This window comes from Halichoerus grypus, chromosome 5, assembly GCF_964656455.1.
Source record: "Halichoerus grypus chromosome 5, mHalGry1.hap1.1, whole genome shotgun sequence".
In the NCBI taxonomy this organism is placed as follows: domain Eukaryota; kingdom Metazoa; phylum Chordata; class Mammalia; order Carnivora; family Phocidae; genus Halichoerus; species Halichoerus grypus.
The window spans coordinates 177,977,581-177,990,106 of record NC_135716.1 but is presented as its reverse complement, the minus strand read 5'-3'; the positions used below and the strand labels follow the sequence as shown (position 1 = coordinate 177,990,106).

At 51.3% G+C, this 12,526-nt stretch overlaps 1 protein-coding gene across 1 annotated transcript in view; it reads right to left on the bottom strand.

Annotated features, from left to right (window-relative positions):
• Window positions 1-499: 499 nt before the first annotated feature.
• Window positions 500-12,526, bottom strand: part of LRRC38 (leucine rich repeat containing 38) — a 36,900-nt gene continuing 24,873 nt past the window's right edge. The window contains exon 2 of the mRNA XM_036094268.2: window positions 500-6,572. Coding sequence (XP_035950161.2) covers window positions 6,319-6,572 — 254 coding nt within the window. The 3' untranslated portion in view covers window positions 500-6,318. The remainder of the gene's footprint in view (window positions 6,573-12,526) is intronic.

The window sequence follows — 12,526 nt, the reverse complement described above, 5'->3', positions numbered from 1 at the left end:
ATCAACTCTGCCAAGAAGTATTACTCTGTTCACAGTGGGGGGGGGAGGGCTTGTGGCTCTAGAGGGTCCACAGTGTGGCCAAGGGCACTTGGCTACAAGGGCAGAGTGGACAGACAGCCCGTTGGAGGGCTAACCCTCCACCACCCAGGACTCTCTTGGAGGCTGGTGGACACATGGTTGCTTTGCTCTGATTATTCAGTTAGAGGCTTGGATGGGGATGGTGGTATTGTACTGAGTGACACACCTTGAAAGAATGATTCTTGGTCAACCAACTCCCAGCTCGGATACCAACGAAGCCCCAGGCAGCAAATGAGTTCTTGATGAATGGTCCTGAGCATGAGTATGAGGTTTTAACAAAAAGCACGTTGTATTTTTCCCAAGGCCAAAATATAATAACTCGCACCCTGGAAAGGTGCGTTTTCCAAAAAAGGATCCCATTTGCAAATAGCAGAAGAGTGTTCTTGTTCATTTTTAAAAAATCTTTTCCCAGAAAAAACAATTTAAAGTTTGGATGTGTGTTTATTAGCCTGGAGTCTGAAAGAACAAAGCTACCTTGCTGGTTGCAGGCAAATGAAACCCACAGGGGTCTGCTTTGGGGTGGTTTTACCATACAGGAATCAACAGACCACTTCTGCAAATAATAAATTACTTAACCCTCAAGGCTACTGGGGGCCACTAAAAAGGGGTTAACGGCCAAGGCCCAGGGCTGGTAGCTGACTCAGCTGGTGGGGGTGGGATGTAAAGGAGGCTTAGAGACGTGATGTGCTCCAGGGTCCAGTTAAATTTAATAGCTTAGAAAAAACACACGCGTCCAGCCACTGTCAGAATCTAGAATTCGTGCCTGTGGCTTTGGCCATCTGAGCCCGCAGGGGGACATTGCAGGGGTGGGGGGAGGAGGAGGGGGAGAAGGGGGAGGCTGAAGCATGGATGTTCCATGCAAAGGCTTCTCTGTGGCTGGTGAAAGCAATCGGTATGCGTGCATTTTTCATGCTTTCTGTACAAAGGCCCGTGTGGATCAGCCCCGTGGAGTGGAAGCAGTGTTGGGCCCCAGGGCCGGAGCCAGGGCCCGTGGCTGCCTCTTGGCCCCTGCTGTGGTACCCAGGCCCACCTGTAACGATCCATGAAGCCAGGACAAGGGTTAAAAATACACTTCACATACCCACATTGAAACCATCATAAGTCATCAATGAAGATAAAGTGCTAAAGAAAATATTCCACCCAGCAACCTTCACAGAAATCCCTTCTTAATGAATGGAAGACTGGCTTCAAATGATTCTTACATTCCTAGAAATCTGCACGAGAATGCGGCGCGTGTGGGGAAAGCTGAGCATCTAAGACCTCCCCCTTCTCAGCTCTGGCTCCATTCTGTGCCTCCAGGGGTCTTAGGCACACTTATGCACATCCAGCCTCCATTCACATCCCCCCAACATCTACTGCCTGACCACTCAGTCTGTCCTGGAGGAGGGATGGTGGGTGTACATTATTGGACGTCATTTGTGCAGTGAATTCTGGAGTCATAAATACCCAGAGAATGTTCTAGAAGAGGGCACCAGTTCTGAGTGGGTATGTACCCTGGGCCCCATAGATTCTTCATCCCGGGGGGAAGAGCACAGCTAGAGGAAGCCTGGGATAGGGCCCTCTAAAGTACTGGACCCAAACCAGAGGCCCCTTGCTGAGGTTCTTGGGCAGAACTGGTGGTACCCACAGTCAGCCTAATAAGATGAATTCCTTTGTGATGCTGCCAGAATCCTCTGGTCATCAGACGTTAAGGAGAGCAAGACAAGGAGGCAAAATATTTTGGTAGTTTTGACTCTCCTGAGACATGGGATTGGAGACTCAAAATAAATTCATCCTGGGTGCACCCAGCTGCTTTTCCTGGAGCCCAGGATACAGCTCCAAGAAAAGTGCCACCCCACGCTGTCCCTGCCAAGCCCGCCCCTGCTGGCCTGAGCGGGGAATGCAGTTGAGTAGAGAGAGTATGCAGTGGTCAGAGCACCTGTGGCCAAGTCCCGCTCTCTTACTGGCCCTGTCTGGGCAAGCAAGTTACTCCCAGGACTGAACCAGTTTTCTCTATGGCCACATGGAGGCGATGGATCTATAAAGGGAGGTGATCATGGTGCCTCATCTGGGATGGTTTGCTTCATGGGTCAAGTTGGCTGGGCCACAGTGCCCAGATGTGCGGTCAAACACTATGCTGGATGTTTCTACGAGGGGGTTTTTAGATGAGATTATTTAAATTGGTGGACTCTGGGTAAAGCTGATCGCCCAGTCATAATGCGGCCTCATGGAATCGGCTGAAGGCTCTCGTGGAACAAAAGACCAACCTCTCCCAAGCAAGAGGGAATTGTGCAGGGGACAGCCTCCAGACTTGAACTGCAAGACTGGCTCTTCCCTGGGTCTCCAGCCTGCCAACCTGCCCTGAAGATGTTGGGCTGGCAAGCCTCCACAGTCACATGAACCAGTTCCTTAGACTAAATCTCTTTCTCTACGACATCCTGTTGGTTCTCTTTCTCGGGGCAACCCAGATAAATATACCGCCTAATAGGGTTTGTGAGCCACGTAATGGGCGTGGCCCAGCATCTAGCACAGACAGTGTCCTCAAGGCGTGTGAACTATTATCATAAGCAGGAGCACAGGTTTCTAAGTCCAAATGTGAATGGGGCTCTAGCCCTGCCATGTCCTGTCACCCACCTCAGTTTCCTTATCTATAAAACGGGGATAATAGTGGCTCTCACCTGGACTTACGAGGATGCTTAAAAAGAGCTGGTGTTGGTAGAGTTTCTGGTATGGTGTGTGGAATTCATTTGTTTGCTTTTTCTACCCAATATGCATGTCGGTTGTACCACCACAGTGTGCCAGGCACGGCTCTAAACCTGGGGACACCGATGGCCCACGCCCCGGCGCTTGGGGAGCTCACGTTCCAGGCCAGAGAGGTAGACCGTAAACATGTAAACAAAGGGTTTGGGTACGTGCTGCGCAGAGAACCGTACGGGGTGCTGTGATGAGGAGACTCTGGGGAGGTGACACTGGAGACTCAGTGACACTTGTAGAGATCTGAGAGGGGGTGTTGCATCATCCTTGTTGTTAGTGACAACAGATCATGCCGACACCCCACTTCCCGAAAGGCATTTCCCCAGTTGAGCCAGGCAGGGCTCCTGGCCAGTATATTTTCTTGGGCTTGGATGTCCCTCCTGTCCCCAATCTCCTGAGTGTTTCACAGGCTTTATATCCAGGCAGTGATGGTTTCGACCGGCAATAATTTAAAGCTCTTCTTCCCCAGAGTCACGTTCCTTCCAAATCTCTGGGGTGCAGCCGGCAGACATGGGGATTGGTTGGTACCCATCGAGCACTCATCTCTGGCTCCAGGTTGCCCCTCCTCCACTCACTCGTTCATTCAGTGAATGACCCCCATGCTGTGCAGGGCTTGTGTTTCTAAGGAAACGGCGGGAGTCCACTCACTATAAGGAATAAAATAGACTCATGAGGTGGGAATTCACCTCCTGAGGCCCATTAGAACAAGGCTGTGGTAGGAATATCACGGCTTGGGGCACCATTTCCCTAGGATTCTGGGAGAAACAAATTGTGACTTTGGCGGGGGCCCAGTTGGACGCAGGGCCTTTAGCGATGTCCCTCGTAGGGTGCTCCTGGGGCGTGGGGATCAGACGCTATGACAATGGGCAGCGATTCTGAGCCCACACAAGTCTCAGTGAGTCTATGGCCAGGCTGGGGAGGTGCTGATGTGAGATTGTTTTGTGGCTCAAACTCTCAGCCTCTGAGCCCTTGATGCACACCCCCCGCCATGGTCTTTTCCTCAGTCCCTCTGGTAGCTCACGGGCAGCAGAGCTCCCCTCTCCTGACTGAAAACCTTCTCCATGAGCCTTCATTCACAGTAAGGCGCACACAGTGGCTAGAACCTCAGGCCTGGCGTGCACACAGCACCTCACGCTCATGACGACCACTTTCAGGCAGCTCGTACTATTTTCTCAAGGGAAGTGGTACCTGCACTGAGGGGGAGCTCCCAGAGGTGGCTCCCTCCGGTGCGGAGGGGCCATGGAGTGTGGCAAAGATGCTGCCCACCTCCCCACCTGCCCAGGGACTCTGTGACAAGACAGCTCCCTGAGCTAGGGGTCTCCTCCCCTGGAGCCGACAATGCTGGGGGCCAGCAGGGGTGACTGAGTCTCCTCAGGGGTGAAGGGGGAAGAAGGGTAGAGAAAGAGAATAAATGGAGAGGAAAAGAGCGAGGGAGAGAAGGATGCAGGATTCAGCTTGAAGCCACCCGCTGAGGCCTTCCCTGATATGACGGTTAATTTTATGCATCAACTTGCCTGGGTCCAGGGTCCCCGGATATGTGGTTAAACATTACTTCCGGGTGTGACCGTAAGGGTGTCTCTGGATGGGAACAGATTACAATCTGTAGACTGAGTAAAGCAGAGTGTCATCCCCGGTGTGGGTGGGCAGCATCCAATCTGTTGGGGGTCTGAATAGAATAAAAAGGTGGAGGAAGGGAGAATTACTCCCCCCCACCTTTCTCTGTCTGCATGACTGCTTGAGCTGAGTCTTCTCCTGCCCTCGGTCTGGAACCTAGACTCGTGGCTCTCTTGGTTCTCAGGCCTTCGGACTCAGACTAGAGCTACCCCACTGGTTTTCTTTGGGTCTCCCTCCAGTTGCCCAACTGCAGATAGTGGGACTTCTCAGCTTCCATACTCACGTGAGCCAATCCCTTATAATCTGGATGGATGGATGGACGGACGGACAGACAGTAATAGATATATAGAATACATATCTCTTGGGGTTCTGTTTCTCTGGAGAGCCCTGGCTAATACACCCAACTATCCATTCTTGAGTTTACCCGTTACTCATTCGCAGGATCTCATTTACATCTTTCATGGTGCTTATCTCTACCTGCAATTTCAGTTCTGTCTCCTTGTTTGTTTTGTGTTCCCCCCGCCCCATAAGAATTGAGGCCAAGTGAGCCGGGGGCCCTGTCTTCTTACTCAATGCACCCCCACACTGCCCGGACCCCCAGTGCCTGGCCCTTCGCAAGCGCTCAGTCCATGTTGGTGGAGGCAGAGATAGCAGGAGCAATGGAAGAAGGACACATAAGGAATATATTGTGAGAAACAATGGAGAGGTGTTTCTCAGAAACACCCCAGGGGCTTCTCTCGGGCCCCATCTACGTCTCAGTCCCCAGTGAGGTCTGATGCTGTGGACGCTGTCACCTGGTAACAACCTGCCGGGCACGTGACATGGTTTCGTATTATCTCTGCCCAAAGTGCCTTCTTGCACATCCAGGAAAGCAGTGCGTGTCACAACCTGTGCTCCCAAGAAATGTCTCACACACCCTAAGGCCACTGAGGGAGGGAGGTTTCTCAGAGGCCAAGTCCCAGGTTTTTGGGTTTTTTTTTTTTTACATTTTGTTGGTCCAATGCAACCTGCTTTTTTGGAATCCTGGCCTCTGGGACAGTTCGCTGCAAGTTCTAGAGATGACAAGTTCGGAGCGGGGTCAGCACAGAGACCGGCCAGGCATTAGTTGGCCGAGGAGGGACTCGAACTGGGAGGCCAGGGCCCGGTCGGGGAAGGGGGACAACTGCTTGTATTTCAGGGGGTGGAGAGACGCGGCGCAGAGGCCCTTGAGACTACACATCGATCCACCGTCCTTCCTCTACGAGTTGCTTCCTCTGAGGCTGAGGATGAGGGTGTGAGTCCTGCCTGCAAAAGTCTTCCTCACCTGCTCACCAAAATACAGCAACAAACACCCCTTGGCTGGGCCTGAGCTTTCCTCTCGGTGCCCCTGTAGCCAACCTCCCGAGGTTGCTGAAGCCCATTACAGCAGGAGAAGCCCCGCTCCAGGGACAGGGCCCTGGACACGGTCCCCATCAAGCTGCTGCATCCGGGGAGGAGGAGGCCTCTGCTCGTCCCCCAGTCTAGGCCAGAGAACAGGTGCACAAACCAGCTTAGCAGTGGGAACTGCAAGTGTCCGCACCCCCTGGCTTGGTGGTCAGCCATCAGCTGGGAAGCATGACGGGCCGTCTCCTTCCCCATTCTCGCACCTCAGGCGGGAGGCAGGTCCCCCCTCTCCGCCCAGAATCCCTCCTGGGCTCCTCCGCGCCCCCCGCAGGTTCTAAACTCTGAGATGGGAGGTCCCAGGGGGCGTGGCCAGGGGCGTGGCCAGGGGCAAGCCAGGTGCACGGCCAGGGGCAGGGGCTGCTCTGGGCTGCTGCAGGTTGACTCCTTCCCGCTTCCCGCCTCCCCTCTTCCCTCTCCGCGTGGAGGGGAGCCGGGCCTGGGCTCCGGCAAGCCAGGAAGGGAGGGGGCGGCTCAGTCGTCCTCATCCTCGTCCTCGTCTTCCGGGTCCTTGTTGGGCGCGCACCTCTGGAAGCACTGCACCACGGTGGCCAGGAAGAAGCCAGAGATAATGGCAGCAATGGACACGGCCACGCCGGAGAAGATGATGATGAACAGGTCTGTGAGTGACAGGCTGAACCTGCACTCGCTGAAGCTGGCCTCGGACAGCTCATGCAGGAATATCCGCCTGTTTCCCGGGGGCAGGGAGCACTGGATTTCCTCACCGCCTGTGGAAAAGGCAGGCAGGGTGAGACAGAGGTCTGCAGGATGGCCTAAAAGTTGGCAGGGCGAGAGCTTGCAAAGTGTGGAGTGGGGGCATCCCCCCAGAGCGAAAGGGGGAGAAAGTTGATGATAATGGAATTTAAGCTTTTTTAAAAGTTCCAGAGTAATCCCCATGGGAAAATCAGAATGCCTTGGTCTCCCTTGCCCTGCCCTAAGCTGTGGAACTCTGGGTTTTGAACCACTTCGGTGGTGACGCAAGAGGAGATTCAGGGTCAGGGCCTCTGTAGACCTTGATCCAGACCTGGGTACCACCCAGGATTGGGGGCGGGCGGCAGATGCAAGGGGCCGGGGGCAGTACCCACAGCTGCCATACACTCCAGCGTGCAGTGCCACCTCCCGAGCTGGATGCCATCCTCCTTTTCCTTGTCCTCAGGGCACAAAATGAACAGAGGATTAGCACAGCACTGGAGTAAGTCCACTACTCTAGAAGGGTTTTCCCTCGACGGGAGTGGGTAGGCTATATCTGAAGGTGGCCTTCCAACAGCAGTTACCGAAGCTTCTGTGAAGCTTCCGTGTGACTCAGAATCACCTGAAGAGAGCTTTAAAATGCAGGTTCCCCGGGGAGTTGGCGAGCTTCTGGGACGCTCACTCCGATGATGCCCAGAGGAGTCCTGGTACCCTCTGTTTTATATATTGAGGTTCCCCTTAAGATTTCACTTGAAGAGTGTTTGGCTGATTTAAAAAGACTCCAGTCCAGGAAAACTTGACATCTGGGTCTGTGTGAGAAAGTGCTTTAAGACAATAGTAACAATAAATGCTAACTTGAACTTACCAGGGGCCAGACGCTGTTCTAAGCGCTTCACATACAATAATGCATTTCATCCTCGTGGTGCCATCAAGTGAAGTAGGGGGACAGCTAGGACAACTGTAGCTGGGTGGATTCCATACCCTCCAGTTACCTAGTGAGCCTAAAGGAAAACTTGCCCAAGGCATGAAGATCCGAGCACCATGAGGATGGTTTTCCAGACACTCGTTTATTCATTCAACACGCATTTACTGAGCACTTTATCCTGGGCCAAGGGATTGATGATAAATAAGGCAAAAAAGGCCCCTAATCTCAGAGAGTATAAATTCTAGAAGACAGACACGCATTCATGCCATCAGCACATGTTTACTGAGTATCTACTCCATACTAGGCCCTGGGGATAAAGCAGTGAGCACAACAAAGTTCTTGCCCTAATGCAGCTTAGGTGTAGACAACTAATGAGTAGATCAAGAAATACATAAATGTTGGAGAGCCTGAGTGGCTCAGTTGGTTAAGTGTCTGACTCTTGATTTCAGCTCAGGTCGTGGTCTCAGGGTCATGAGATCAAGCCCCTCGTCGGGCTCCATGCTCAGTGGGGAGTCTGCTTCTCTCCCTCTCTCTCCCCCTCCCCCCATCACATGCATGCTCGATCTTGCTCTCAAATAAATAAATAAATAAATCTTAAAAAAAAAAAGGAAAGACATAAATGTGAAGATGACACACTAGGGTGAAATGAGGAGTGTCTTTAGATGTGGTGTTCAGGAGGTACTGTTTCAGCAAAGATCTAAAGAACGAGATGGAACCAGTCACGGAAGAACAATCGAGTCAGAGGAGACAGGAAGTTGGCAAAGAGCTCAGTGTTCCGGGAACACCACGTAGCCAGGGGCAGCAGAGTGGGCAAAGGGGTGTTTAGTATGAGCTGAAATGGGACACGTGGACATGGGTTGAGATGAAGCCCCTGACTTGCCAGGGTCTCCAAATGAAAATCATGAACAGAGGCCACCAACCCTGTTATGGACTGAATTGTGCCCCTCACCACTTCTATATGTTGAAGACCTAACCCCCAGTGTGACTGTTATTAGAGATAATAATAGGGGGATAATTAGGTTAAATGAGGTCAGAAGGGTGGGGCCCTAATCTCACAGGACTGGTGTCCTCCTAAGAAGAGGAAGAAACTCTCTCTCTCTCTCTCTCTCTGCATGTGCACAGAGGGTGAGACCACATGAGGACTCCAGAAGGTGGCATCTATAAGCCATGAAGAGAGACCCCACCAGAAACCGGTCCTGCTGGCACCTTGATCTGGGACTTCCAGCCTCCGGAACTGTGAGAAAATCGATGTCTGTTATCGAAGCCCCCCAGCCTGTGGTATTTTGTTATGGCAGCCCTAGAAAACGAATACAAACCCTCACTGGACATGAGCAAAAGGTAGACTTGTGTGAGAAGTCAGCAACCTAAGGTTGTTTGTTACCAAGCATAATCTACACACCCTGACTGATACACAGTTCAAACTGTATACAAAGTCAAGTTACTACCATGATTTCACAAACTTCAGATATAAGAGAATGTGTAATATTAAAATGCATAAAGAGACCCAGATCTTCTGTTTCTGATCTGGAAGAGGAGAGAAAAATAAAGCAGTAGAAACTAGCACACATATTGCACTTAGTGTGTGTGCAAACTCTCTTCCAAGTGCTACAAACATACCAACTCTTAATTCTCGCCACAACTTTATGAGGTAGGTAGTATTAACATGCCCATTTTATGGATGAGAAAACTGAAGCATAGAGAGTTTACATAGCTCGCCTTCAGCGACACAGCTTCCCGGAAGTGTGAGGACACCATTTTGATGTGAGGCTCAGCTGCCTACAATCTCTTCTTCCCTTTGGCTTCCTTTCAACTTCCAGGAAAACCTGCAATTTCTCTCTTTTTCAGGGCTTCTGGGTTTCAAAGAGCTGGCCCTCAATCCATCTCCAGAATTATCTGAAAGTCAGAATGATTTCTTCACACCTCACTAAGGAGCTGGCTTCCATCCTGTGAAGAGCAGGCTGCTAAGTGCACAGCAAACCTGCAACCACCCTTTGGGTCTTTATTTGGGTATCTTTCCTTCTCCAGCTCAGACACAGAGGCTTCCTCCTTCCTTCTGTCCTGGCCCATCTTTTACATAGTGTACAGCCAACCCACTGAGGCTCTCCTCCCTGAGGGAGCCGTTGCCGTGGCAACCACACTCCCAGTCCCTCCTCTCCCTGATCCCGTGCCCACCTCACATACCCCGGGAACGAGCTGGGTGAGGGCTCTGCATGTTTCTCCAGTTTATGCTGGACTCGTTTTTGACTTTCTTTTTCTTAAAGAAGCCCAACTTTCGTTGACCATTTATGAGCATTTCCAATGCCCTTGAACAGAATTAGGAGAACTTGAAGACAGAGTTATATTGGGGTTCCCTTGGGCTTCCCTTGTTTTCTTCAGTGGAAAGTGGACAAATCAATTCACCTGCCTGCCTCCTCGGAACACTTCCCCCACGGCCACAGGTGTTATGAACATAAACAAGATGGACTCCAATGAAGCACAGGAAGTTTCTAATTCCAAGATAATATTTGCAATCCCCAAACCTATACCAGGTACTACTGCCTAGAGAAACTTTCTAGCAGTTCTTGCCTTCAATAAGCTGTATTCACTGGAAAACAACCACAATGCAGCAACACAAGCCTACAGAGCCTGCCACTTAAATCCCACCTTTGCTCGCCAAGACTCCTTGAGTCAATTCCGATTTCCACGATGGTCTTTGTGCCTGGAGATTAGGCTTGGCATTTTTACAAAGTGACACTTTTAGAGAATGTCATCTCACATTTCTCTGTAGCTAGAAGAAACAGGCTTGTTTGCAAAACAGCACACACAAGCCCACCAGGAGTGGGAGACTCTGGAACCACGCTTGTGGAGCTAGCACGATAAGATACACTGTCTTAATGGGTTTTCGTAGCTCACAAAAGGCAGAGAAGTAAGAAGAGTCAGACAAAGAGCGTCAGCCGGGCAGACAAGGCTCAGCAGGGGGGGCAGGGCATCGCTGCCAGAGCGCTCTGGAGACACGTCCCAGGCTGGCTGTGGAACTCAGGAGTCAGGGTAATCTGACTTTGGGTATCTCTCCTCTCCTGCACGATCTTACTCTAGACCAGAGTTTCTCACCCTTGGCACTACTGATGTTTTGCGTCATCAGGGCACTACCCCTATGTGGGGCAGGGTGTTTGCCAGCATTCCCGCACCCAATAGGACAATCACAAACGTCTCCTAACAGTGCCACGTGGCCCCTGGGAGAGGGCAATAAAGTCCTTCTGGTTGAGAACTTTAGGGGAAAAGTGCCCGGCAAAGTAAGTTCCCCTCTATGGCAGGGCTACTCTTCGGGACTGAGCTTAGCTATTAAATGGCTTTCTTTGATTCATGCCTTAAACACAACAGGTGAGGTTTTGCGCTAGAGGCTGTGAAGGACACAAAAAAGGAAGGAGAGGAAGGAAGGAAGGAAGAAGAGAAAGACACAGTTCTGGCCTTAGGACCTTCGGTCTAACAGGAGGGGCACCAGCACAGGGCCAGTGGAAAGGTGGGGGGACACGGGCACATGAGGGGAGGGAGGGAGTCCCTGGGATGTCCCTACTTGATTTGGAATGTTCTCCCTCCCTTCCTGACCCCCATCTCTTCGGCTGTCTAAGCTAAGGTCAGCAAACAAAAGCCAATACTGATACAGCATTTTGAGTACGCTGGGCGCTGCTCTTAGGTCTTTACACATGTTAGGTTATTTGATCCTCACGCAAACCCAATGAGGAGTCTACTATAACTACCCCCGTTTAACAGATGATCAAACCGAGGCACAGAGACATCAAGTGACTTGCCCAAGGCCACGCAGCCGGGGAACGACAGAGCTGAGACTAACCCCAGCCAGTCCACGCTCGGACCACCACCCTGGCTCACCTGCTCTCCCAGAGTGGCCCAGCCTCACCCAGCATCTCACAACAAGTTCCTTTCAGGCAGACTGTCTTTTAAAGAGATGCTCTAGAACTCTCCAGCGACCCTCCTGTCTCCAGCCCTGACCTAGACGGACCGGAGAGGTCTCCCTTCCTTGTCAGGAGCAGAGCTCTGAACGCAGATGTGGAGGGACACCCTCCCGTGAGCCTTGGAACAACACCTCCCCCCTCCTCCCCTCCACTGGCCTGGTGATGGTGTTGTGAGCATGACATAGGGGACGTCTGGAAACTCTTAACTGTGGCGCCTGGCCACCATTCATGCTTAAAAAACAGCGTTCATTTTATTCAGATTTTCAAAGTTTCAAATTGTGCCCACACCTGACTCCAGATATCTGAGGAGGCTTCCTGCATTAGTCAGGGTTCTCCAAAGACACAACCAATAGGGTGTGTGTGTGTGTGTGTGTGTGTGTGTGTGTAAAGAGAAATATCATGAGGAATTGGCTCACACAATTATGGAGGGTGACAAGTCCCAAGGTCCGCAACCAGTAAGCTGGCGACCCCAAGAGCTGATGGTGTAGTTTCAGGCTGAATATTGGCAGGCCCAACCCCCAGGAAGAGCCAATGTTTCAGTTCAAGTCAGAAGGCAAGAACCGATGATCCAGCTCCAGGTCATCAGGCAGAAGGAGCTCCCCCTTACTCACAGGAGGATCAGTTTTGTTTTGTTCTAATCAACTGATTAGATGAGGCCCACCCACACTGGGGAGAGCACTCTGCTTCACCCAGTCCACGGATTCAAATGTTCATCTCATCCAAAGACACTCTCATAGGCACCCAGAATAACGTCTGCCTAGATATCCAGGCCGTCAAAACTCCACCATCACAGTGCTCTCCATGCTTTTCCGCAGCAACAAGAGAGACGTTTTTAATTATATGGGTCTGAGGTGAAAATTCAGAAGGAATTGTCTTCTTTCCTCTACTTGCTCAGAATACCTGAAGGGAGGCAGAAAGAGCTCAGAGCAAAAGCGGGATTTAGCGGTGTGGAAAATGGATGATCTGCACGTCGAGAGTCATTCTCTGACTACAGAGGGAGCGGTGGCTTCTCCTCCATCTTCCCTTCAATCTCCTCTTCCTCCTCTCCCTCTCTCCTTCTCTTTCTTCCTCTGTGTCCTTTTTTTTTTTTTTTTTAAAGATTTATTTATTTATTTTG